The 25,320-nt window shown below is 40.2% G+C and overlaps 1 protein-coding gene across 5 annotated transcripts in view; it reads right to left on the reverse strand.

Annotated features, from left to right (window-relative positions):
* MCM8 (minichromosome maintenance 8 homologous recombination repair factor) overlaps positions 1–25,320 on the reverse strand; it is a 42,663-nt gene that overhangs the window by 10,560 nt on the left and 6,783 nt on the right. For all 5 annotated transcript variants that reach the window (XM_079784393.1, XM_079784397.1, XM_079784396.1 and 2 more), the window contains exons 6-14: positions 23,375–23,478; positions 22,421–22,619; positions 17,494–17,579; positions 15,753–15,904; positions 14,795–14,990; positions 11,301–11,331; positions 10,475–10,615; positions 4,198–4,339; positions 358–553 (exon numbers count right to left, since the gene is read on the reverse strand). In XM_079784393.1, the coding sequence (XP_079640519.1) occupies positions 358–553; positions 4,198–4,339; positions 10,475–10,615; positions 11,301–11,331; positions 14,795–14,990; positions 15,753–15,904; positions 17,494–17,579; positions 22,421–22,619; positions 23,375–23,478 (1,247 nt within the window). The remainder of the gene's footprint in view (positions 1–357; positions 554–4,197; positions 4,340–10,474; positions 10,616–11,300; positions 11,332–14,794; positions 14,991–15,752; positions 15,905–17,493; positions 17,580–22,420; positions 22,620–23,374; positions 23,479–25,320) is intronic.

Below are 25,320 nucleotides of genomic sequence, written 5' to 3' on the forward strand. Positions count from 1 at the left end.
TGCCAATCTAGAAGATATCAATAGTACTTCACTGTTTTAATATGTAATGTTCAAACATATTTTTATTAAATATATTTTTATTGATGAAGGGAGAGGGAGAGAGAAAGAGAAACATCGATGTGAGAGCGGAATATCAATTGGCTGCCTCCTGCATGCTGGGGATCAAGCCAACAACTCTGGCTTGTGCTGACTAGGAATCAAACCAGCAACCTTTTGGTTCATGGGACAAGTGAGCCACAATCCTTTACTGGAAATTTGTAATGTCTGTAAACTATCCAATATACACTCAATTATCTTTTTCATACTGATTTTTAGATATTCAATATATTAAAGGTATAAATATTTGAAGAGACTTACTTTAAATTCTCAGAGACTGTTTTGGCTTTATTATAATGTCCTCCAACTGGATTTGCAGCAGCAATAATGGAAGTTCTTGCAGGGAGGCTACAAACCATGCCAGCCTTAGCAAGACTAATACTTTGCTGTTCCATGGCTTCTAACAAGGCTTGATGTTGATTTCCCATCTTATCAAATTCATCTATTCCACAAATACCTATAATCACAGTAAAATAATACAGAAAAAAGTGTCCTTTGGTAAAGTTGTAAATTGTAATGGAAATTATTCCACAATAAAAAATATTTCCACTGTTTCCAGCAGTTAAAATTATAAAGTGTCATACAATAAAGAATTCCTGATTTTTTTACAGCAAATAAAATGTCTTATTTAACTACTCTTATGTAATATTTTCTCATTCGGCATTTTCCATAGGGAAAGCACTATTTTATGAGGGTTACAAAAATGAAGAACATATGAAAGTGACCCTCAAGAAGCTTAAAGACTTAAATCTAACAGGTGAGACTTTTAAGATATATACATATTCAAGATAGTATACTTCAACAACTATAAAAGGTATGCATAATTATACAAGATGTTTTCTGGGGGGTGGGAGGAGGTTAAAAGAGAAAGGGAAATCTGAAAAGTTTTTAAGAAAAAAGTGATTTTTGAGCGGGGTTTTTTGGGAATAGTAGAGCAGCATAATTTGGAAAGAAAAGCATAATAAAGTCAGAAGTCCTAATGCAGTTCTCAGCAATAAGGAAATCACTTAACCTCTTTAAACAAAATGTGAAGACCTACCACTGACTGAAGGCATTTTATGTGCCAGGTATATTATAGCTGATTCATATGTTACTGGAGATCCTTAAACATTACCTTGTAATATTTTTCCTCCCTTCCTGCCCATACCCTGAGCATCCTGTTAGGTGAACATCTCCAGAGGATGCTGCTGTGGTTAAACCCCTTACTTACAACCAAGTAAGCATGCCAGCTCAGAGGTCAGTCCATGCCTCTCTGGAATTGATGGTATTACTGGATATTCTCAATATTACTAGCACAGTGCCTCAGGAGAGGGGACAGTGCAGAAACAAAGTCAAGCTGCTACTTTGACTGCCACTTTTCAAAGTTTTAAAGCATGAATTGGCAAACTTTTTCTGTAAAGGGGCAGATGTAAATATTTTACATTTTGTGAGCCTGTTACATATTCTTGGATTTTCCTTTTAAAAAAAAACACCCATTTTTAGATATAGACTATACTAAAACAGGGTAAAGGCTAGGTTGACCTGTGGATTAAAGTTCACTGATCCCTGGTTTTAAAGCATTTAACTTTGAAAATTTTATGCTTTCTCTTTTCTTTGGCTACAATTACTAAATCTTGTTGCTTTTTTAAAAATGATCGATTTCATTAGATATTGAAAAAGGGAAATATTACAAAACATCCTACTTCTCCTTTTTTTCCCTGTAAGTGTTCAGTAAAGATATTCCTTTGTATTTTAAAAATGCTACTTTTTAATTTATCGATTTTAGAGAGGGAGAGGGAAAGGAAGGGGGAAGGAGAGGAGGAGAGGGAGGGGGAGGAAGAGAAGAGAGAGATTCCATGCATCCATTGGATGATTCTTATATGTGCCCTGACTGGGATCAAACCTGCAACCTTGGCATATCAGGACAATGCTCAAACCAACTGAACTACCCCTGCCAGGGCAACAGTGCTATATTTACCATCATCGTGTTTGGCTTCTCTACCTATTCCACATCTTAAATCACATTGGCTATCTGTATAGCTAAACCCCATATCACCTTCAATTTGTAATTAATGGAAAGTTTGACAGTTTCACAATAAGTATCCTTTTCTTATTTATTATTTTCTTCACCTGGTGACTGGTAAAAATACTGTCACTTCTAATAAGCAAATATTTATAAATCTCTTCTATATATCTTATTATGTTCTAGGCATGTGGGATATAGCACTAAAAAGACAAAATTATTTGCCCTTGTAAAGCTTACAATCACTTGGTGTAGGGAGCCAGACTATAAAAAAGTAAACCCTATAGTATATTAGAAGGTAGTAAGTGTTACAGAAAGAAAAGGTAGAGTAGGGTAAAGAAAATAAGATCTGATGATGGCAGTGGGGATTAGAATTTAAAATATGGTATATAGGGAAAGCCTGCTGGGATCAGAACATTTGAGCAAAAAATTGAGGGAGGAAAGGGAACAAGCCTTACAAACATATCTGGTGTAAGACCGTTTCATACAAAGAGAAGAGCAAACATAAAGGTCCTGATCTAGGACTGTGATGTGCTTGGTGTACTGGTGATGACCATGGTATATCAAGGAGGCCATTGTAGCTGGAAAAGAGGAAGTAAGAGGGAGGTAGAAGGTAATGAGGCAGAAGAGGTAATGAAAGGCCAGAATGTGAATGACCCTGGAACACTACCAATACTTGGGCTTTCACTAAATGAGACAGGAAGTTACTGAATAGTTTTGAACAAAAGAATAAAGTGATCTAAGTTTTAATAGGATTTCCCTGCCTTCTTAAAAATAGGAAGGGCAAGGCTAGTCATAGGCATGCTGAGAGGAGATCACAGTAATCCATGTGAGAGGTGATGGTGCCTTGGATCAGGGTAGTAGCAATGGAGAAAAGGTTGGCTATTTAATATATAGTCGACCCTTGAACAACTCAGGGATAGGGGCGATGGATCCCTGTGCAGTCAGAAATCTGCATATAATTTTTGACTCTCCCCAAATTTAACTACTAATAGCCTACTGTTGACCAGAAGCCTAACCAATAGCATAAATAGTTGATTAACATATTTTGTGTATTATACGTATTATATACTGTATTCTTACAATAAAATTAAAGAAAAGGAAATTTATTAAGAAAATAAGGAAAATACATTTACAGTACTGTATGTATTTATTGGGGGGGGGGGGGAATCACTTATAAGTGGACCCATGCAGTTCAAACCATGATATTCAAGGGTCAGCCGTATTTGGAAGATAGAGCCAACAGGATTTGCTGACAGACTGGATGTGGGTATGAGAAAAGTCAAAGATGCTCTTCCGTTATGAGCAACTAGAAGAATGGAATTGTCACCTACTGAAATGAAGACTGTAAGAAGAATAGATTTGAAGAGGAAGAGCAGGATCTTGGTTTTGGACATGTTAAGATTGAGAGAGTTGCAGAAATATTGCATAGGCAATAATATATGCCAGGAGTTCAGGGGAGAAGAAATATAAATGTGGAAATTTTCAGCATATAGATAAGTAAAGCCATGAGACTAGAATAAGGTCACCATGAAACTAAGTATAGACCAAGAAAAAAGGAACAAAAGCTAAGCATCCCGAGGTGCCAACCAGCTAAGAGGTTAGAGAGATGAAGAACAAGTAAAGACCGAGAAGAAAAGGTAAATGAAGAAAGAAAACCAGAAGAGTGCAGTGTCCTGGAAACCAGCAGATAAAGCATTTCCTGGAGGGAGCAGTGATCAGCTGTGCCAAACATGGCTCATGGGTACTGGATTTAGAAATGTGGAGGTCACTGGCAAAATGGAAGGAATAAATGACTTTAACTGGAGTGGAATCTGGACATAGCCTGACAAATTCATAGGAACATGTTTTTCGAACAGGTTAAAGCATCACAACGAGAAATTTAGGTAACAAAGCTCAATTGAAGATTCGTTCTTGCTTAGCCCTCTAATTGGATTTCTTATAAACCATCAGTCAAATCTTTCTGGCACTCATTCTCAACACCCTGATTGGGTCAGTGCTGTCCAAATGACTCTTGAACAGAATATAAAGAAACTGACTAAAAAGGAAAAGGCTTAAAGAAAACCACAAACCCAGAATTATTATCTTTGGTTTCTTACCTTGATCACCAAGAACCAGGGCACCAGCTTCCAAAGCAAAATCTCCTGAGGAATTGTCTTTTGAAAGAGTTACAGTCAAACCAGAGGTGGTCGTGGTATTACCACAAACATACACACCACGTGGAGCAACGTTGCATACTGCCTGAGGAAACAAAAAGTTTAAGAGAATCAGAGAAAGTAAATAGCTAATAGTAATTGCTCACAAATGTTAATTACATGCCATGTATTCTCCTAAGAACTTTGTACCATACAATTTTTAACACTATGGTAAGAGGAAGGTATTATTGCATCCCCATGTATTGATGCAGAAACCCACGTCTGCAGAGAGAGTAACTCACACAGCTATGAAGGTGTGAAGTCAGGAGTCAATCAAACCCAAGCAGCCTGATTCTGATGTCTGTGGTCATGTGAATACACATTCCATTTTATGCTTCATTTTCAAAATAGCAAAAATTTGAGTACCAATTTTAATCTCAAAGGATCCAATGCTTCTTTAAACATCCTATATAATAAAAGTGTAGTATGCAAATTGTCCCCTCAACCGGGAGTTGTCGGGAGTTTGTCCAGGGGGCGGGGCCAACCGGGGGAAGGGAGGGAGGCCATGGCCAGCAGCTGCTAGGGACCCTACCAGTACACAAATTTTGTGCACTGGGCCTCTAGTCAAGTAATAAAATGGCTCAATGATACCTGCCTTCTGAGTAAACAATCTATGGCAGTTCAAAAAAGTAGTCAAATAGCTCTACAATTAAAAGCATGGACCTTCAGTCAAGCAGACCCATTTTAATCCTGACTCTACCATGTACCGGGTGTGTTGCTCTAAAACTTCTCGAAGCTTCAGCTTCCTTAGGTTTTATCACATACTGTCCTGAGGAATAAATGATATCATGTATGTTAAGGCACTTAACCTGGTACCTAGCACACAGTAAGTGCCCAATTCAAGGCCACTTTACATGGCTCTGCACTGTACAACTCTAGGAGACCAATGTCAGTGTGATCTGGACTTGCGCAGCGCATGACCCAATACCTATGGTGCCTTGCTTATAAACAGCAGCTATAATTATTTTTATTACTTGTAATTCCTTACATGTTAGTCTGAATAGGACAGTTTACTAAATGGTCAGAGGAAAAGGAGATTAAAAATACAAAGTAACTGACTCATAACTGTTAGTGTTAGCCTAATTTTTTTGTTTTGTTTTTTTATTTCAAGAAAAATGATTTTAAATGCTACATGCAATAAACCTTAATATTTCAAGAAAAACTACCTTAAATATGTTATATGTAATAAATAATATCTCAAGAAAAACGATTTTAAATGATAACGTTACATGCAATTAACACCAATTATTCAAGAAAAATGATCTTACGATAGACACAGAGGATCTGCACGGCCAATTGGCCTGGAGGACAATTCCTCCCAGCGACACCAACAACAATCAAGACTTAACTATACAAAGGAAGACCAAGATGGAGGCATAGGGCGGAAGCCTGATTGCTGCCTACCACAACAATTTTGAGTCTACGACGGGAGAGCGGAGCAGACACCATCCAGAACCACCGGAGGGCTGACTGAGCAGATGCTCTACAACTAGAATAAAAGAGAGGGGTACTCGGGATGATGCTGATGCCGGCGACCCAAAGATCACACTTTAAGAACTACGGCTCAGACGACACAGTGGCGGCCTGGAACGTGCTCGGCGCAGTTCCCCCGGCGGTCTCCGGCTGAGGGGAAGGCCCCACTCGCTGCCGAGCACGGACAGACGAGCCCCTGGGAGACATGGGGTGGGAGACTCCGCGCTTGCTGACCTCCGAGTCCTTCAAGAATCTCAACGCCCCGGAAGCGGCCAGGTGCGCACGCTCGGTGACTGGCCACCGCTGCAGACCCAAGGGCCGACGCAGACACCCCGGACCAGCCCGCTGCCGCGCACCGGGCACACCGGAGCTTCGCCGAGCCTGCCGCCCAACGAGTTCTGCGGCGGCTGCCCTGGAGCTCTGAGAAAATGGCCGAAGGAATTACTGAGATGGAATTGACCAACAGGTAATGGGATCAAGAAGACGAAACCCCGCTGGGTCCCGGATCCGGGTGAAGCTGCGCGCCCCTGGGTCCGGGTGAGGCTGGGAACTGGGTCAGGGTGAGTCTGGGTCCCGGGTCCGGGCGAGGCCGCGGGCCCCTGGATCCGGGTGAGCCTGGGCCCCGGGTCCGGGCGAGGCCGCGGGCCCCTGGATCCGGGTGAGCCTGGGCCCCGGGTCCGGGCGAGGCCGCGGGCCCCTGGATCCGGGTGAGCCTGGGCCCCGGGTCCGGGCGAGGCCGCGGGCCCCTGGATCTGGGTGAGCCTGGGCCCCGGGTCCGGGCGAGGCCGCGGGCCCCTGGATCCGGGTGAGCCTGGGCCCCGGGTCCGGGCGAGGCCGCGGGCCCCTGGAGCCGGGTGAGCCTGGGCCCCGGGTCCGGGCGAGGCCGCGGGCCCCTGGATCCGGGTGAGCCTGGGCCCCGGGTCCGGGCGAGGCCGCGGGCCCCTGGATCCGGGTGAGCCTGGGCCCCGGGTCCGGGCGAGGCCGCGGGCCCCTGGATCCGGGTGAGCCTGGCCCCGGGTCCGGGCGAGGCCGCGGGCCCCTGGATCCGGGTGAGCCTGGGTCCCGGGTCCGGGCGAGGCCGCGGGCCCCAGGATCCGGGTGAGCCTGGGTCCCGGGTCCGGGCGAGGCCGCGGGCCCCTGGATCCGGGTGAGCCTGGGTCCCGGGTCCGGGTGAGGCCGCGGGCCCCTGGATCCGGGTGAGCCTGGGTCCCGGGTCCGGGTGAAGCCGTGCCCCCCCTGGGTCCGGCCAAGACCAAACCAGAGGGAGTCGGACCTGCATTATCACCATTTGTCCACCATCCAGAGCTGAGGGGTCAGTGCCGACATGTACTCATAAGGAACTGGTGGACATTGATATTGGGTCTCAAAAGAACTGTTGGTCCAGAAAGAAACTCACTACAGACTGATTTTTTGCCTGTCAGCATAACTATTATTGCCCGTCGCACATTCAATTCTTATAAGTACATCTCTAGTGACACATGATTTCGCTCATCTAGGGGAAATGATGAACAACATGGACTGATGAACAAGAACAGAACCAGAAACAAGGAGGCACCGATCGGACTATCGGGCCTCAGAGGGAGGATAGGGGAGGGTGGGGGGAGAAGGGAGAGATCAACCAAAGGTCTTGTGTGCATGCATAAGAGCCTAACCAATGGTTAAGTTCAACAGGGGGTTGGGGCATCCATGGGGAGGGGTGTGGGATGGGAATGGGGGGATGAGGACAAATATGTGACACCTTAATCAATAAAGAAATTAAAAAAAAAAAAAAAGATACTGAAATATAACTGAACACTTTTAAAGTCGCTTCTTCATAAAACATAAGCTTGTCATTAAACAATAATTAACTTTCAAAAAAAAAAAAAGAAAAAAGAAAAATGATCTTACATATAATATTACATGCAATAAATATTAATATAGCAAGAATAAAAGGATTTTAAGTATGATAATATTACCAAAACTGTACTAACATAGTATGGTATCACAAAAGTTGTAGGAAATATTAAAAATCTGCAAATAACAGGATTACTTCTATTATATTCTAGAATACTAGCGGCCCAATGCACAACATTCGTGCAAGGGGCTCAGCCCTCACAGCCCGGCTTCGTCCAGAAGGTCATCCAGAAGGTTCTGCTGTTTGGTCTAATTAGCATATTAGCTCTTTATTATATAGGATTTTTCTCCCTCTGGCTCTATTTTTGTTCATCAGTTTATGATGTTCATTTCATTATATTCCACAAATGTGTGAGATCATATGATATTTATCTTTCTCCCACTGGCTTATTTTGCTAGCCATGATGCTCTCCAGGTCCATCCCTGCTGTTGCAAATGGTAAGAGTTCCTTCTTTTTTACTGCAGCATAGTATTCCATTGTGTAGACATATCACAGTTTCCTAATCCATTCATCAGCTGATAGGCACTTAGGCTGTTTCCAAATGTTAGCTATTGTAAATTGTGCTGCTATGAACATAGAGGTGCATATATCCTTTCTGATTGGTGTTTCTGATTTCTTGGGATATAGTCCTAGAAGTAGGATTATTGGGTCAAATGGGAGTTCCATTTTTAATTATTTTTGGAAATAGCGTATTTTTTAAAAAAATCCTGGCTTAGTGCGACTAGCAGGCTTATATATGATACCCTCCATTATTTACAACACCTAATTTCCACTAATATTACAGCTTCTATTTTTAAATTGAGCCAGGGGTTTTAAAGGCATTATTCTCAGGTCCAAAAAACATGAAAAATGTGCAGTGTCATTCCTTGGTATGAAAACATTTTCAGTGTCATTTAATGTATTTTGGAACCATTATCTATCTGTCAAGACATATTTTATCAATAAAAAAGAGAAAAATGACATTTTATATACTGTAAACAAAACGCAGAAATTAAATGATCTGTAGAGATAATCAGACACTGTGGAGGTTAAACCAGGCTTCCACCTATAATATACTAATTCAAAAAATCATACACACACAATGCTATAAAAGATAGAAAAGAAAGTGTAACAATTTGGATCCCCACGTCTACCTTTTATATCCAAATTCTGGCTAGGTACTCTGTGCTCTGTGCCAGGCTTGTAGCAAGGGCTTGGAACAAAATTAAATATATATATGCCCAGTTAGTCTACAGCAAAGAAGTATTAAAACATGGATAAAAAGCCAGATTAAAAAAATTTTTTTAAATATATTTTATTGATTTTTTACAGAGAGAAAGGGAGAGGGATAGAAAGTTAGAAACATCAATGAGAGAGAAACATCGATCAGCTGCCTCCTGCACACCGCCTATGTAACCAAGGTACATGCCCTTGACCAGAATAGAATCCAGAACCCTTCCGTCTGCAGGCTGACGCTCTATCCACTGAGTCAAACCAGTCAGGGCAGATTAAAAATTTAAATGACTGGTTTTACACTTAACCACAAGAAATAAAGAATCATCTGATGTGGGTTTACAGTGTAATGACAAGATCAAAGCAGTACTCAATACTGCCTGCACATCAGAATCATTTATGTACAGATCATGGGACCATAACTCAGAGACTCTTAATTCAACTGGCCTGGGCAGGCCACAATATTTTCAAAGAGCTCCAAACATGATTCAGTAGTCACTGGACTACAATTTACCAAAAAGCCAGAGAGCCTCTGGTCTGGTCACATTTTTCCACATGGGGGGAGGGGGTATGGATGGACAACATGAGCATTCTTAGAAAGGACATTATGGCTGGCTTACCAGGTGTCACTCCAAGAAAACCACAAGCATTCCACCAAGCAGCACCTTTTGGGCCATCATAAGTCCTTGAAGGGAGGACAGCTTGACAGATTGACAAAAGCAGAAATTTCTTGAGGACCATTAGACTGGACACAGAAGCGGATTTGCTTTGGACTCAGAAGTAGTTAAAATGTATTCCAAAGAACTCTTACCTTTACCTGATTATTCTTTTTAATTTTATTTTTTTATTTTAGAGGACGTTTATTAAAGCTGGGAACAGTGAAACAAGGAAGGGCTAAGAAAATGAGCCTAGGCTGGTCTGCTTTGGCTCACTAAGAAGTCAGAGAAAAGGGGGCTTTGGGGATAGGTTCCAGGGGTTTGCCTGGGATGAACTTCCCACTGCCTATTGCTGACCAATCAGTGAAGACCACGATCTTATTCTGTTGAAACTCTCCCCTGAGTCCTCCCCTAAAATTCACACCTGCAGGAGAGATAAAAGCCTCAAGACAAAGGACCCAACATGCACTCTCCCTCCCAGGAGCAGGCCTGCATCTCCTAAACTCAAAGGACCCCACCAGCCTTGCAACCAGGGTAGCAATGGCACCTGATTATTCTTAAAGCCCAATACACTGTTTATGTAGCTCTGTGAAGAGAGAATGGGTGACTCTGCTTTATTTTTAAACAATAAAGACTAGCAAAGCAATACTGAATACAAAAAAGGGGTTTGGGAAATGGCTTATGTTTTACAACAGTTGACATCTCAACAGACCAGCATGTCTATGCAGCCTGTAAGACAGAAGACTGGCTCAATTTGAAAAGATGGTCAGATACAAGTTACATATTACTCACACAAACCCCAATTCACTTATATCACCAAACTGTATCCTCTGGAACACAAATACGACATGCTTTGAGCAAATTCATTTGTGAAGTATTCATGTGTATACTAAGCAAAAGGTCAAATATTAAGTGATTATTTGTAGCATCCTACATATAATCCTACCTGTAGCATCTGACTCTTTCCCAAGCCTGGATCTCCAACAATAAGGACATGTGGATCTCCCCGAATTGGAATTCTGTTTTTGTCATCTGCGTATTTCTGGCTTCCTCCAAAGAGTGCTAATGCCAACCCTGCTTTAACAAGCTCAAATGTGAAAGAAGGAAAAAAATAAGAACATAAAAATGACTAGCAAAAGGGACACTACTCCTCTTATGTTTACAACGTTTATTTGTTTAGGGGTTTTCTTTTAAAACATGATTGAACTTTTTTTCCTAAGAAAAGCAAGTCTAATATGAACTATTATAATGTATCTGGTTTAAAAAGCAAAAAATAGAAAGCGTATAAAATCAGAGCAGTATCTTAAAAGTTCCTAAGTGAAGACCTACCTTGCAAGGCATGAATTCATGCCACAAAACTAAGAAATACTTGTTAGTTTCTGCTTTAACTGTCCAGAGTCAGTTTAAAGGAAGCCCATCCTATTAACTCTAATTAGTAAGTAGCTTTTTCCTACAAGGGGCTGTAGTTTCCCATCACGACATTCATTTATGGAGAATAATGACTCATTAAAATATGAGCAACTGGCCAGTAGAAATTAGCTATTTATTAATAAAGTCTTTATATTTTACTAGAGGCCCGATGCATGAAATTCGTGCAAAGGGCTCGACCCTCGCAGCCCCGGCTGCCTCGTGGCCCCGCCCACTGGTTGTTCCAGAAGATTGTTCTAGAAGGTCGGTCTACCGTGCGGTCTAATTAGCATATTAGCTCTTTATTATATAGGATTTTTGCCAACTTTATATAATTTTTAGCAAAGATGAAGTAAAATACTTACTTCATGGCCAAAAATGACAGGGCAAAGCGAGCTGAAAAACAGAATACAACTCATAAATTCTAACTTCCCCTTCATTGATCTATTATAAGATCTTTGAAGTTTGCTTAACTTACTACATATTTTATCAAAAAAAGATAAAAATAAAAAATGTACACCCCCCCAAACTCAATACATGTTATTCTAATATTCAATAAATTTCTCAAAATTCTTGATTAATCTATAAAGGGAAAAATGCTTAAATATTGTGCCAGAGTAAGGAAGGATACTTGTAAAGCATTTTAAAGTCACCAAATATACTATTGATCATTTTACATTACTAGCCTTTAAAATGCACCATAATCATGGTCTTCCACTTTAGGATATGAATTATTTTGTATTTTATGTGAATAGACATCTTTAGACTTGTGCAGCCAAGTCACTGAAAGGAGACAAAAAGGTGAACTGCATACACATTTTAAGACTAGATAAAATTTCCTTTTTTTCAGTTCAAGTCAAATGATCAGAACATGTAAAATCATATATGAATATAAAGAAGTATATTTATACTTACTTATTGTACAAACAAGAAACAAAATAACCAAACCGGGTGGAAGAGAGATGCTCAAGAGTAAACAGTGGATCATTATCCCTTTTACTATATGTAAACACGGATGTCGGTGTCCTGCCATATCCCTTGGCACTACTGGTCAGCATGCTCCTGCATAATCACTGCTGGCTTCCTACCACACACCTGCACCTGTCTGTCAAAGGGCTTTCTCTGGCTGCAGACAGGCTGGGCAAGCTAGAGTGCTGGGTTACCTAATATTCCCAGGAGCAGCTCCAAACCCAGAACCTTGGATGGAAAAATACTGAGTTCTACACAGTCTAGTGCCCCAGAAGCCTCAGGAGGAGTAAGCCCTGGATGCTAGTAATAATCTGTTCATTGAGGCACAGCACCACATACTGACTGCCATCCTTCCTCTGCCTCACTTCCCAGCCCACCAGTATATTTGGGGATCACCTCCCAAATAAACTGCTTCCCAAATATCATTGCTTCTAAAGAAACCTGAACTAAAACATAACCTTCTACTGTCTTTTCTATCTTCCTTTCATGGTCCTCCATTGTTAATCTGGCAAGGGTCAACATACTTTTTCTTAAAGGGCCAGAAAGTAAATTTATTTTCAGTTCTATTATCTTGGACACAACTACTTAACTTGAGTGAAAGCAACCATCAACAATCTGTAAATGAATGGGTGGGGCTGTGTTCTAATAAAACTTTATATACAAAATAAGCCTTCTCTGCTTAGTTGGCCAACCCCTGCAAGATTAACAAAACAAAAAAATCTAGCCCAGCTGTGGTGGCTCAGTGGATTGAGTGTCATCTCATGGACCAAGAGGTCCCGGGTTTGATTCCCGGTCAGGGCATATGCCCAGATTGCAGGCTTGATCCCCAGTGCGGGGCGTGCAGGAGGCAATCAATCAATGAGTCTCTCTCATCACTGATGTTTCTATCTTTCTCTTCCTCTCTGAAATCAATAAAAATATATTTTAAAAAATAAAATTTAAAAAAATTTAAAAAAATCTAGTTTTGATGCTAAAATCACAAACTTAGAACTAAAAGGTAAAAAAAAGTAAACCATGGTAAGAAAATGCTAGTTTTTTGTTTGTTTGTTGTTTTTTTAATCCTCACCCGAGGATATTTTTTCCATTGATATCTAGAGTGTGCAAGGGAGCGAGGGAGAGGAAGAGCGATTGGCTGCCTCCCGCACTCCCCCCTACTGGGGCTAAGGAACTTACAACCAAGGTATGTGCCCTTGACTAGGAATCGAACCCAAGACCCTTCAGTCTGCCGGCTGACACTCTTAACCACTGAGTGAAACCAGCCAGGATGAAAACCCTTGTTTTTCATACTACTTTATCTTTTGTAAGTACACTGCAGAAGAAGGACCACTACTAGTATGTTCATTTTCTTTTTAAAGTATTTTTTATAGATTTCAGAGAGGAAGGGAAAGGGAGAGAAAGAGACAGAAACATCAATGATGAGAGAGAATCATTGATTGGTTGCCTCCTGCGCAGCCCCCCCATTGGGGATCAAGCCCGTAACCCAGGCATGTGCCCTTGACTGGAATCAAACTCAGGACTCTTCAGTCTACAGGCCTACACTCTATCCACTAAGCCAAACAGGCTAGGGCCATATGTTCACTTTTATTTATAACTGATGTGAGGAACCAAAAAGAAGTGTTCTGATCCTCAACCAGGTAGCTCCTCAGATCCCGTTACAGACCACTCACCACACCTTCACTTCTCACTAGATCAAACCCTCAACCCTAGCTCCTTCTCAGGGCAGTTGGGAAGTCTCTGCGAGTTTAAGAACAAAGAACCCCTGAGGCACTCCATACTTTTTTTTAGTCAGCTAATTAACATATTAAAGGCAGAAAAAGTGTCAAATTCTCCTAGAGCCTAAAGTCTAGATCAATTTTCTAATATAATGCACATCAAAACCTCAGTTCTTTATCTCTCTTAGACATATCTATTATTCTGCCTCATTTCCCCCTATTTTTTCAAAACTATCCAAAAAAAATTGTCAAAAAAGTCTTAAAATAACAGCATTGTTAGGTAACACAAAATTTCATTTAACCTTCAGAACCCTCTGAGACAAGTACTATTTCTATAAAAATGAAGGAAAAATTAGGTAACACGTCCCAGACCATACCAGAAAGTAGTTGGCTTAAACAGGATGCCTCCCCTTTGCTTCTTCTCTATTGTACGGCAATAACAAGGAAATAACCCAATGTAAGTAACTTCTATGTGAATCTCTTTCTTAGTTTTAAAAGTAAAAACAAAAAAACCCTACATGCAACTAACTGAAATAACTCTGAAATTCACTGTCCCATCACTCTTCTGCTGAGTAACTTTTCCATAGTACTTACACTAGAGGTCAGCAAACTTTTCTGAAGAGGACCAGACAGTAAGCATTTGTGAGCCATTTGTTCTGTCTCAACTCTGAATTCTTTTGAATGAGGGTGGCTGTATTCCAATAAAAGTTTATTTATAGGCAGCAAAATCTGAATTTCATATAATTTTGCATGTCATGAGATATCCTCCTTTTCATTCTTTTTCAGCCATTAAAAAATGTAAAAATGGCTCTGGCTGGTGTGACTCAGTGGTTGGGTGTCATTCCGAGTACCGGAAGGTTACTGGGTTCTATTCTGGGTCAGGGCACATGCCTGGGATTGTGGGCTTGATCCCCAGTAGGTGGTGTGCAGGAGGCAGCTGATAGATGTTTCTCTCTCTCATCAATATTTCTCACTCTCTCTCTTTCTCTCTAAAAATAAATTTTACAAATCTTTTTTAAAAAAGTAAAAACCATTTTTAGCTCATGTGTCAAACAAAAATGGGCAGTTAGCTGGTGAACTCTATTTTGCAACCATTTTGACTAATTTCTTGTTACTTGCAGCCAAGAACAGCCCAACATGCACATACATAATAAAATTTCAGGTAGGGTCACACATACTTGACAATGAGCTTAAACAGGTTCTCTTCAGCTTGAATCTCTTGGATGGCGTAAAAGTCTTTAAGTGAGAACTCCAGCAATGCTCCATTTTTACATCCCTCCTCAGAAGCCTTTGGTTTCTGTCCTTTGCTATTGCTAACAGAATTTGCTTCGATGTATAAAAGGAACATACATTTGTCATTCTTATTCCGAGAACCTGTAAATTTCAAAGTGTGAAATGTAATAATTGGTATTTTCATTTTCCCTACAAAAATTCAAGTAGATGTACAAGAAAGGCACAATGAACTACAAATAAACCTTCTTTCAGAGGGAAAGTTTCACCTATCCTATATAATAATAGCTTAGGTGGCATCACGCAATGCCCTTGCACGATGTTTTCACAAGATGGCCGCACACACAGCGGAGGCGGGGCCTGGGGTCCCACAGCTATGCGCGGTGTCTCGGCTGCCTTGCACGGAGGAGGCGTGTCCCGGCAGGGGAGGGCAGTTGTGGGAGATTGGGCCGGCAGGGGAGCGGTTAGGGGGTGATCAGGCTGGCAGGCAGAAGCGGTTAGGGGCAATCAGGAGGCAGGCAGGTGAGCCAGCAGTTCCAGATTGGAGAGGGTGCAGGCCGGGTTGAGGAACCCCCCCCCCCACCCCCCCACACAAATTGCATGCACCAGGATTCTAGTCCTATATAATAAAGAGCTTAATATGCTAATTGGACCTGACAGCAGAACGACCTTCAAGAACAACTGGGGGGGTGGGTAGAGGGGGCGGGACAGGGCCACAGAACTGTGAGGCAGCCGAGGCTTTGAGGGCGGAGCCCCTTACACAAATTTTGTGCACCGGGCCTCTAGTGTAAGAAATAAGAACAAGGAACTCTCTAAATTAATGGAGATTCAGAAGTACCTTTAAAAAAGACAAATGTTGACAAATTACTGAGGGACAATCCAAATGAGGAATGAGTTATACCACACCTTCTTCAGCATTTGAGACTTTGACAACTCCAGTAATAGTCACTGTGTCTCCTGGAACGCAGCTATCCACAAGATCATAAACAAGCTCACATTCTATCGTTCGTGGAATCCGACCTGCTTCTCGCTGATCGTCAGACATCAGCTCCTGGATTCTAAATAGGTAAGCAATTTTCAGTGAGTACACATATTGACTTTGGGTTGTTTCTTCTACATATTAACTAGTCAGGGTCCACATAGTGCTGAGCTAGATAAAGGACCCATTAGTTTTCTAAAATTAGTTTAAAACGTTCAATGATGTATCTAAAATCACTTCAGCAGTTTGCAGTTAAGGATGGGATGGCAGGATGAGCATTGTGCATTTGTCACCCTCCCTCCAAAATGTCCACCCAAAATTACACTTACTAAAAGTAAAGAGAAATTTTAGGGTGTGCATCAAACAAGAGATACTAAATTTTAGAAAACAGTAAATGGGAAAGTATTGATGGACAAAAACAAAATGATGTCCACAACACACTACACAGGAAAAAGTTACAAAAAAGTGGAAGTCACTATTTTATACCCCTAGGTGTGACTTCCTAGTATCAGGAGGTCACTATTCAAATTCAGTTAAAATATTGGTGTCAAATAGGTACTGGACTTACGGGGGTGAGCACTTCATTAAGTTAAATAAACGTCTAGTCACTATGTTGTACACCTGAAACTAATATAATATTGTATGTTGTAATTGAAAATATTTTTTAAAGTGAGAAAAAATCCAATTAAAATATTTAAGCTCCTTTTCTTTCTGCTATTTTTACCTGAAAACAGAGATTTTGTTCAAATAATTAAATTACCCTGGATCTTCTATGTATATATTCTATTGTGGCCCTTTTAGCACCTCTGAAGCCCTCATTACACCCTTCAGTGGTGAAAGTACTGTAAACGTGGCCTGGATACCAGGCTCTCTCACTCACCAGAGATACAATCACACTCAGGAGGAGTCTTAAACATTTCCTCTTTTATAAAATAGAGTATTTGTAAATATCTCAGCATAGAGAACAATTATTACATGTGTTGATCTTGGTTTTTACAGGGCAGAGCGGGTAAAGGTAGAGCGTGGTAGCAATCTACCTCCCTTTTCCCCTAGATTCTAGTTTTTTAAGACCATCTCCTGTTTTAGCCACGTTTTCTGAGAGAGCATTCTAACTTCAAAACTACCTATTATTTTATATTTAGGATGTAGCTATGCAACTATAGCGAGAAAAATGAAATAAATTGTTAAACACACACACACACAATTTGACTTGTTTTAAAAAACAGCTTTTTTAAAAAAAAAACTACATTAAAATGCCTCATGGATTGTGAGAACATAAAATAAAACATGCCCATTTCTAAGAAATTCTTTATTTTAAACTTTCAAAACAGTATTATTTTTATCATAGCTCATTATGGAAATTATGTAGTTTTGTTTATGGTCTACATCCAGTTCAATGAGTCACATAAGTGAGAAATACCATGAACTATTTCTCAGTAGAAAAAGGACATAATACTCGCACATCAAATCCTTTCTGGTATCCAACAGAGAACAAATTTTGAATAAAGACAATTATCATTTCAACACAAACTCCTAATTAAGCCTTTTATTGTATACTTTATCAATGTATACAAATAAGAATCCTAGTATAATATAGGAAAATTATAGATTCTCTTTGCAGTTGAAATATCGTAAAACTGCCTTTTATTAAATAGTGTGACTGCTTACTTGATTGACTGCCAGTCCATCGTCACTGTGAGAGGAGAGCTAGGGAGAGCAGTAAATGACTTCCCTCGACATGTAGGCACAAGACACTGCAACAAGATTCGCATTCAGATTCTGATAAAGTACAATCACATTTCAAGTTTTTATTTAATATTAATAGATCCACGTTCCTCCCTCACATTGATGTTTCTCTCTTTCCCTTCCTTCCTGTCTAAAATCAATAAAAACATATCCTCAGGTGAGGATTTAAAAAAAAAATTATCAGAATGGAAAATGCAGTAAGAGCTGCAATGTTTTCCTATTTCCTTCTGCACTGATTCTGTATCACAAGCTTTTGAGGGACCAGCCACCTTTTCAGCTAGTCCCTCTTGATCACTGCTCTTACTCTGTTGGTGATATGCAGGGTTCCTCACCCTAAGGTACCTCTCACCCTAAGCTCTATTCCTTCCTTTGTGCCCAGGCAGTCTCCTGATCCTGAATGCCCTCTCGCATATGGTCCCACATACTCAGCCTCAATCTTTCCCTTTTCAAAAGCCTTTCCTGGGTCTTCTAATCACCAGCTCTCCCAACTAGCCTCCTTTTGCACTGTTTATCATAACATACATGCCTGTGTGTTATCCTTCATAATAAAAAGGCAATATGCAAATAACCATCACTCCGTTACGCCCACGACTGGGCGGTGGGAGGCTGGGGGGCGGGACTCGGGGTGGCATATCCAGCCATTGAGAGGCGCGGGACTCCTGTCCCCCCGCGCCCCCCCCCCCACCCCGCCTCTCAACGGCTGGATTGGCGGCCGCTGAGGGGGGCTGCCTCGGACACCCTGGACACCCAGCTCCGCTGCCATCGGAGGCGGGGAGCCGGTTGTCCGCACCCGGATCCCCTGCCGTGCTCCCCTTCGTCAGCGCCTCAAGCCCCAGCAGCAGCGGCAGCGGCTGGGGATGAGCTGGTGATCCCAACAGCCTGGCAGCTCAGTGGCGGCGGCGGAGACAGCATTGGGCCTGGGGACTGGCGAACAGGCAGAAGATGGCCCTGATCACAGGAGGCTAGGCCTAGGGACCCTACCCGCACGATTGAATCATGCGCTGGGACTCTAGTGATAAATAACAAATGATTAAGTTGTGTTCAAGTTTTCATACGTCACTTGTTTGCCGAGTGAACTTTAAGGTGCATTTATAAATTCAGAGATTGTGGCAGACTGTATTTTCCAAATATGGTTGCAACAATATCTCCCCATAAGGCTTTATACAACCTTGCCACTCCCCCATCAAGAAATGGAGTCTAATCTCCCCTTTTTGGAATCTGGACAGGCTTGAGACTCACTTTGTAACTAATGGAATATGAGAGAATTGATGCCACCTGACTTTTGAGGCTAGCTAAAAAGAGACAAAGCCATTTCTGCCTATCAGCTGGACTTCTTAAAGCAATCAGCAGCCATATGAACAGCCTACGTGTCCTGAGTTGTCATACTGTGTAAGAGAAGCCAAAATCAGCCCACACAGAAAAGCCATATGGAGGAGAGATCACTGGCCAGCCCCTAGCCACTCCACCACTTGCTGTTCCAGCTCCAGCCACCATCTGACTACAACTACATGAAAGATCTAGAGCCTGAACTACCCAGCCAAGCAGTTCTTCCAAACTCCTGACCCACAGAAACCAGGAGAAATAATAAAATTCCTGATTTAAATAAGGATTTAGCCTGGTTGGTGTGGCTCAGTGGTTGAGCATTGACCCATGAACCAGGAGGTCATGGTTAGATTCCCAGTCAGGGTACATGTCCAGATTGCAGGCTTGATCCCCAGTGTGGGGCATGCAAGAGGCAGCTGATCAAAGATTGTCTCTCATCATTGATGTTTCTATCTCTCCCTCTCCCTTCCTCTCTGACATAAATAAAAATATATTAAATGAGGATTTAATTTCTGGCCTCTGAGCTAAGGCACTGCCTGAAACTTAAGCCCAAACAGTGGATGACACCAATTTATCAACAACCCTGATTATTCAGAACCAATAGCTTGTTCTTCCTGTGAGAGAAATAAGCCTTAGGAAATTCCAATTTGAGTAAATGTATAATAAATATAAAATTTATTAAAGTCCAAGGATGGTAAAGGCAACTCTGGAAAAGAAGAACAGATATGGAAAATCTAACTACCTTATCAAAAGTTTTAATAAGATCAATGTAAATAAGATCATAAAGAGTTGACAAAGGACCAGTGAAACGAAACAGAATTGCATGTCTATAGGAACACGGTATACTACAGCAAAGCAGGAATAAATAGAGGGCTTAATTAATCGTTGTTGGCAACTTGCTTTTCATCTAAAAGAATATTAGAACCTTAGCTTTTTGCCACTGATAAAATTAAATTCTGGATAGATGAGAGATCTAAATATGAAAAACAAGGTTTAAATTCCAGAAATAAACAATTTTTATGTTTCAAATTGTGTGTTGATCTGAGTAGCATGATGAAATCTCGCCCCATCCCACTCTGCCCCTCCCAGAACATGAATCATCCCTTTGTCCAACATATCCATGCTGCATACACCCCCCACCTTTTAGTCACTTAGTAGCTGTCTGGGTTTTCAGATCAACTGTCTCAGCATCACAGTGCTTATGTTCAAGTAACCCTTATTTTACTTAATTATGGCTCCAAAGTACAAGAGCAGTGATGCTGGCAATTCGGATATGCCAGAGAAAACAAAGTGTTTCCTTTACGTGAAAAGTTATGTACATGTAGGAAAAAACGTAGTATATATAGGGTTCAGTACTATCTGCCATTTCAGGCATCCATGGGGGTCTTGGAATGAATCTCCTGCAGATAAGAGGGGAACTTATGTATAAACAGAAAAATGAATAGAAGATATAAACATAAAATTCAGTAAAGAATAAAAATGAGCCCTGGCCAGTGTGGCTCAGCTGGTTGGGCATTGCCACATACACCAAAGGTTGCCGGTACAATTCCTGGTCAGAGCACATGCCCAGGTTGAGGGCTCAATCCCCTGTAGGGGGTGTGTAGGAGGCAGCCAATCAATGTTTTTCTCTCCCCCTCCCTTTCCCTCTCTCTAAAAATATATATTTTTTAAATCTTAAAAAAAAAGTGCCCTAATGGGTTTGGCTCAGTGGATAGAGCGTCTGCCTGCAGAATGAAAGGTCCCAGGTTCAATTCGGTCAAGGGCATGTACCTTGGTTGCGGACACATCCCCGGTAGGAGGTGTGCAGGAGGCAGCTGATAGATGTTTCTCTCTCATCAATGTTTCTAACTCTCTATCTCTTTCCCATCCTCTCTGTAAAAAATCAATAAAATATATATTTTTAAAAATAAAATATATTTTTAAAAAAATACAGATGAATGGCCAATAAAGATGTGAAAAGATACTCAACTATAACAAAAATAATAGCAATTCATATTGAAAATGAAATTCTATTTCACATCCATCACATTGGCAAACATTAAAAAGCCTAGCAACACCAAGTGTTAATGAAAACATGAGAAAATGCCAATTGCTTAACACTACCAGTAGGGGTATAAGTTGGGACCAACACTCTGGAAAGTAATTTGGCAACATTTAATAAAGTTAAAAATAAGCATATCCTATAACTGAGAAATTTCTTTGTTAAGGAGACATGTACAAGAATGTTCTCTACAGCATGGAAACAACACAAATGTTCACCAGAATAGATAATTAGTAGCTGTTCACTTAATGGAATACTCCCCAACAGTAAAAATGAAAGAATTAGATGTGTATCAAGATAGGCAGAACTGCCCTGGCTGGTGTTGCTAAATGGCTGGAGCGTTGGCCTGTGCACTTAAAGGTCATGGGTTTGATTCTGGTTCAAGGGCACGTACCCCAGTTGCTGTTTTGCTCCCTGAACTGGTCAGAGCACATGCAGGAGGCAGCCAAGTGATGTTTCTCTCTCTCTCCCACTCCCTCCCTCCCTTCTACTCCCTCTGCAAAGAATTGGAAAAAATATCCTCAGGTGAGGATTAACAAAAAAAAAAAAAGGTAGAACTCCAAAGCACATGAACAAAAAAGTTACAGAATGTGACATTCAGTATACCATTTATGTGAATACACACAAGAAAACAAACCCTACATATATAGTCAAGTATGAAAATGTAGAGTTGGCCCTGGTTGGGTAGCTCAGTTGGTTAGAGCATCGTCCTGATATGCCAAGGTTGCAGGTTCGATTGTCAGTCAGGCACATACAAGAATCAACCAATGAGTGCATAAATAAGTGGAACAACAAATTGTTATTTTTCTCTCTCTAAAATCAATTTTAAAATAAAGAAAAGGAAATGGAGACTTGAAGGCTACATGCCAATTTCAGAAAGTGGCTGCCTCTAAGAATGGAACAAAGTAGATGGAACTGGGGAGAGGAATAGAGAGACTTCTACTTTAACTGTAATACTATTCTTATAGAAAAAAATGAGCTAAAACCATAAAATTTAATATTTGCCAACTCATAAGGGTATACAGATGTTACTTACATTATTTTCTTGGTTTTAAAAAGTACCTTTTTATGGTTTTAAAAATCTAGTTTAAAAAAAGTGTTAAGAAAAAAGGAACACTTTCAAACAGCAGAATAAAGAAAACTTGATGTGTGTACCTATTAAGTCAAAATATAAAAATGTGAATGGAAAGGATACACATTAACTCAGGATGATGGTCACGGGGAACAGCACATGCAAGGGGCAAAATAGACACTAATTTTTTGTCAATAATGCTTTATATCTTTAAAAATGTATCTGGAGCTGGCAAAATGTAAATTTTAAGCAGTGGATAGAGGAATGTTTGATTCTTTATTTTCTGTTCCCTGTAGTATTTCATTATTTGTAAACTAAAAATACAATAAGCTCTGTGTTCAGAAATATCAGGAACTGTTTTCTGTAAATCGATTTGCCTTCTTTACCAAGATAAATAAAGAACATGCTATCACCTTTGTGGGGAGATTATACTTTCCATCTGGAAGAGAAAGACTCTGAACTTCTCCACATGCAGCACAAAGAAAAGCCATCTTGGTGCAAAGAGGCTTTATGTTACTGACGCGAACCACTGTCCCTCTCAGAGCAACGTATTTTCCATAGTAATTCGCTCGCACATTCTTGAGCTGTGTCAAGGGCTCATAGTTGTATATCCTAAAACCAAAAATAGGAACATATTTATCCATGAATTCACAATGGACAGAAAATTGAGGTTGTCTGTATTTTCACAAGATCCTTTTAGGAGCAACTATGGAATTCTCAAACCATATCATCCCTATATATATCAGAAACTTAACGAAAATTAAATCATTCCAAAAATAAAAAATGCTAAATCTTTCCTTTTCTTCTGGTCCCACTGGCTGTTCTCTAGTGAAAAAGGAAAAAATTCATGTCAAAAGGAAAGTCTATAGATTCAGCAGCTTTTGAGTTTCTAACTTCTTTTTTGCGAACTATTAGGAAGTGTCTTCTATAAATTCTGGAAAAGAAAAACAAAACCCTGATGACTACATTAACCTCTTTAATGAGAAATTAAATCTTAAAATACAATAAAGATGAATTAAAGAAAAACAAAATTTCATTTGTTCTGTGTCTAGTAGCAACATAATTTTAACAAAATATAATCATACCACTTAATGTATGACATGGATTATTAAATTTAAACAGTAGGGTTTGGATAAATACACATCCAAATTCAACATTTGTAAAAATCTGAAGGTTAGGAAATCAAGTTATTTGGGCAGAAAAGGTTTATTTCTGTCACGATCTCTTTGAAGAATTCTCAGTGGGTTTACTTGGTTGTGATGACCATATTTATTGTACTGATTTTTTTAATTTATAAAATGAGGTTCTCATTCTTAAAGTCTTCAGTGCTTAATTCTAAATAATTTTAAAACCAGCAAATTCCTTACCTTGCATGAATATGTGGCACATTTACCATTGTTTTCCCATCTCTAGACAATCCTTCTTGGGCTTGTAATTCAGCTGCATGCCTTTCGAGATCCTTAGTTAATACCTAAACAGGACAGACATTTACTCAAAAGTTGGAAAACAAAATATCATCTTGAAGCAGAACTCTATTATAGAAAATATAAAGTTTATGAACAGCTCAAAACAGAACACTAACAGGACTCTATAATAGTCCCTTAAAACCTGATATTTAATTATGACTTATTTTATACTGAATTATGTTTTATCTGAAATTTTGTTGTCCACAGACTGGAAAACACCAGCATCCCTGTCTGCTACCTTTTGTCCAAACTAAAGCTAATCTTAAAAGTCCTCATGGTTGCCCCCAAAGCTATTACGTCCTAGTTGGCTTATGATGAAAAAATATTTTCTTTTTCTCCATATTCACTGATAGAGAAAATAGCCCTCATCAATGTGGCTCAGTTGGTTAGAGCATCGTCCCGTGTACCAAAGAGTCTCGGGTTTGATCCCAGATGGGGCTCATATGGGAGGCAACCAATCAATATTTCTCATCTCTCTCTCTCCCCTTCTCCCTACCGTACTCTCTAGAATCAATGAAAAACATATCCTCGAGGATTTAAAAAAAGACAGAGAAAATAAACATGACTTTTGAAATACCCAATACCCACTCCCTGGGCATCTCACTAGAAAATAAATACTTAATATCTATTTGCATACAAAGCAGTACGCTGATGATCTAAGAGAAAAAATGAGACACACATATACAACTCTAATTGTTACAAGGACCATGAATAACATGTAGAAATATCATGAGCATTTTGAGAAGGGGTCATTAGAAAGGTTTCAGAGAGAGAGATGATTGAGTTAGGCCCTAAAAATTTGGATATGCAAGAAAAGGGGCATTCTATGCTGAATGGACAGCACATGCAAGAGGTAAAAGTTATTTAGAAAATCCCAGAAAGAACTCAGTTTAGCTGGATGGTAGTGAATGAAGGAGAATTAAGGGGAAAGCAAGTTGAACCAGCTCATGGAAAGCCTTTAATGCCATTTAAAGGGTGTGGATTTCATTTGATAGAAAAATCACCAAGGACAAATCATGTTTTACCATGTATGGCAACAATTCAGGAAAAATAATTAAGGTTTAAGACAGAGGCAGTAGGATGGAAAAGAGATGGAATTAAGAAATATTTTAGAAATAGAAATGAAAGGCTGTAGTAACTTGGATACTGAGAACTAAGGAGCAAGAGGAGTCTGAAAATAGTAGCCAAGGTTCCGTCTTGGTTTACTAGTAGGGTAAACATCTTTGTGATGAACTGTTCCTTTGTCTGGATACCCTTACCACCTTTTCGAAATACCTCTTTAAGATCCATCATAAACCACATCACCTGTACACACTCTTCCTCTGAGCTTTCCCCATTCCTCCACAACAGATGAGAATCTTCTCTCTGTATCTGAACTTCCCCAGCACTTTCTCTGTCAGTCCTGAGATTTACTATTTGCCTTGAAGCATTTATGTGTTTGCCAGTCTAAAAAGTGCTTTTATGTATGTTGTGTCATCAGACCCTGAGAAAAACTCATTAGGCACAGCAGGTATTGCTATTTTCAATTTATATATGGGGACACCCAGGGAGATTAAATTGAACTAAAATTTGAGGTTGGTCTTTTTGTTCCAAATTACTAACTGATAACACCATGATGCCTGGTATCTTCTCTATGAGCTTATACAGCTCCTTGAAACAAGGCTTAATTTCCTCACAATCTTTAATAAGATCAAACTAATTGAAATAAATTAGAAGTAAATGTTATATTTAAAGTAAGTGGATATATTAGAATGAATGGTATTTTTCAGGATAGTACAGCAACCTTTTCATTCTAGCTAATGTCTGTTGGTATCTTTTAGAGAAGGTACCGTTACTGTGAAATTCCT

The sequence above is a fragment of the Cnephaeus nilssonii genome (genome assembly GCF_951640355.1).
Source record: "Cnephaeus nilssonii genome assembly, chromosome: 11".
Lineage (NCBI taxonomy): Eukaryota > Metazoa > Chordata > Mammalia > Chiroptera > Vespertilionidae > Cnephaeus > Cnephaeus nilssonii.